The sequence below is a fragment of the Pyxicephalus adspersus genome, chromosome 3 (assembly GCF_032062135.1).
Source record: "Pyxicephalus adspersus chromosome 3, UCB_Pads_2.0, whole genome shotgun sequence".
Lineage (NCBI taxonomy): Eukaryota > Metazoa > Chordata > Amphibia > Anura > Pyxicephalidae > Pyxicephalus > Pyxicephalus adspersus.
Window position 1 is genome coordinate 150,557,895 of NC_092860.1, and position 2,151 is coordinate 150,560,045.

At 36.8% G+C, this 2,151-nt stretch overlaps 1 protein-coding gene across 1 annotated transcript in view; it reads left to right on the forward strand.

Moving 5' to 3' along the window:
* SFXN5 (sideroflexin 5) overlaps positions 1–2,151 on the forward strand; it is a 141,214-nt gene that overhangs the window by 104,399 nt on the left and 34,664 nt on the right. Inside the window, exon 13 of the mRNA XM_072406670.1 lies at positions 594–711. Coding sequence (XP_072262771.1) covers positions 594–711 — 118 coding nt within the window. The remainder of the gene's footprint in view (positions 1–593; positions 712–2,151) is intronic.

Sequence of the window (2,151 nt, forward strand, 5' to 3'; positions counted from 1 at the left end):
TTTTTGTACTCAAAATTGTCCCTATTTTTATTCTTATATGATATATATATACCTAATTTTAATTGTTATTTGTTAACATGTTTATGCAAGTTAAAAATCAATAGAAACTTATTGAAACAGAATATTACAGGCATGGTAATGGTATCACAGGGACTAATGAAAGCTATGTAAAGCAGGTTAAAGTAACTCTGGAACATGCTTTAGAGAAGAGAGAGAGGTTTGGTTGGAAAGGAATGCATGTGTTTAGCAGTAGTAAAAATACCTGTGAATAGGCCTTGCCTGCATGTCCAGGGAGCCTTAATCCCCAAGCAATTGGCAACCAGTTCTTCAGATGGTAGCTATGACATAGCCCTCTCTGCATCCCATAATGCAGAGCATCCACCTTTGCAGACAATAGACCCATACACATTGCATTGTGGATTGCTAAAAAATTCAGGCAGGTTTCAGCTCCCCAAAAATAATGGTTTTACATTTAGTAACTGTCCAGAGCTTTGATTTTTATATGTGTTGACAAAACATGCTATGTAATAATTTTTCCCCAGCAAGATCCCATGCTGATCCTGATAACCTGTTTTCTCTCTTTTCTTCTCCAGGACATCCCTGCTGCGAACATACCCAAGACTGGTCCTCCCAGTGCATAGCCTTGTGTGCCTTGCTGCCTTCGGCCTGGCTCTCCCTCTAGCCATCAGTCTCTTCCCACAGATGTCTGAGGTTAGTCACATGACTCAGTCCGGTCTTTTGGTTTTGGGGAAACGATGCAATGTTTTATATTTTGTTCTCTCTTAATTTTTCCTCGCTGTCTGTGGCCCCATTCTTAGTTCCCTGGCAACAGAAGCTGCCCCAACTGTTGCAGAATGAGCTGTGTTCTCACCTAATTCTGTATGCGTAGGTAAAAAGCCCAGGTTTCTTCAAGTTTTCTTTGTTTAAAGTGAGGCTTTAAAAATCTTCAGTTTCTTCTCAAAAATAGAATTCTTACTGCTAACATTTGTTTCCAGGCAATGAGCTAAGCATTTTGTTGGACAGGAAACTTTATTACTTTGTCCAAATATTAATTACGGCATTCACAGCCCACAAGAAAGGTATTGGTTTTCTTACAGAAAAAGTTAAAAACTTTAAAATCCAAACTTATGGCGATGTGCTTACTAAATGACATACTTTGAGATACCTATTTTTTTTAGAATTTAAGAGAACCGGTTAAATAGCTGGCCATTTGAAGAACCTCAACATGCAAAATCAATGTTCTTTGATAAATTAATTGTTAAAATGCGTTCCCTCTTTTTTAAAAAAATAAAGCTATTAGATCAGTTTTATTTGCAATTAAAACTGCAAAATAAAATTAAAATAAAAACTGTTTTAAATATATATTGTGGTTTACAATATGTACACAATCTTTGGTTTCCAACTAAACATTTTTTGCACGACAAAGCACCATAGTGTATCTAATAGTCTCTGCCTCCTTTTAGACAGACTGTTGCTGAATAAAGCAGTTGTAAACATCTAATATAAGGTAGGACTCTCTGCTCTAACTCATTTACTTCTATGTGCAAATTTCAGTTGGAACTATGGTGTTCTCTAATCACAATAAATCTTACAGGTGATGAGGAGAAATTAGAAAATGTGAAAAGGAGTTTAAAGCAAATCTGCTAACTGGATAAAATCATATGTGATACTTATACAATGGATTTCCTAATAACCTAGCTGAAAAAAAAATTACATTGCGTGTTGAGTATTAGAGGGTTCAAAGATCCCCTGTAGTCCACTAACCTAAGCTTACAATATGTCTCCATACCTCTGAGTTTGCAGTGTTTAAAATGATTCTGTTAGGTTTACATATTTCAAATTAAAGTTGCCAACAATAGTTGAGGTTGTATACTCGCCCCACTGGTGTCCCGTGTTTGTCATGCAGCTGAAAGGATCTTTGGATTTATGCAGCTGGTTCTGCTAAGTGTTGGCCCCCGAAATATGCAGGTACCATAATATGAGTGGACAGTCAGCCACAGCTCAGAGAACCCTGGGGTTCCACAGAACCTTGATTGAGAATGGCTGTAGACCTAAACGTCAGCCCTCTTGCATAAAACAAGGAACATTTCTCAATATAAGTTTTCTAATAGGGCTAGTATGTTGGTCCTTCACTGTATTAAAAAAAAAAAA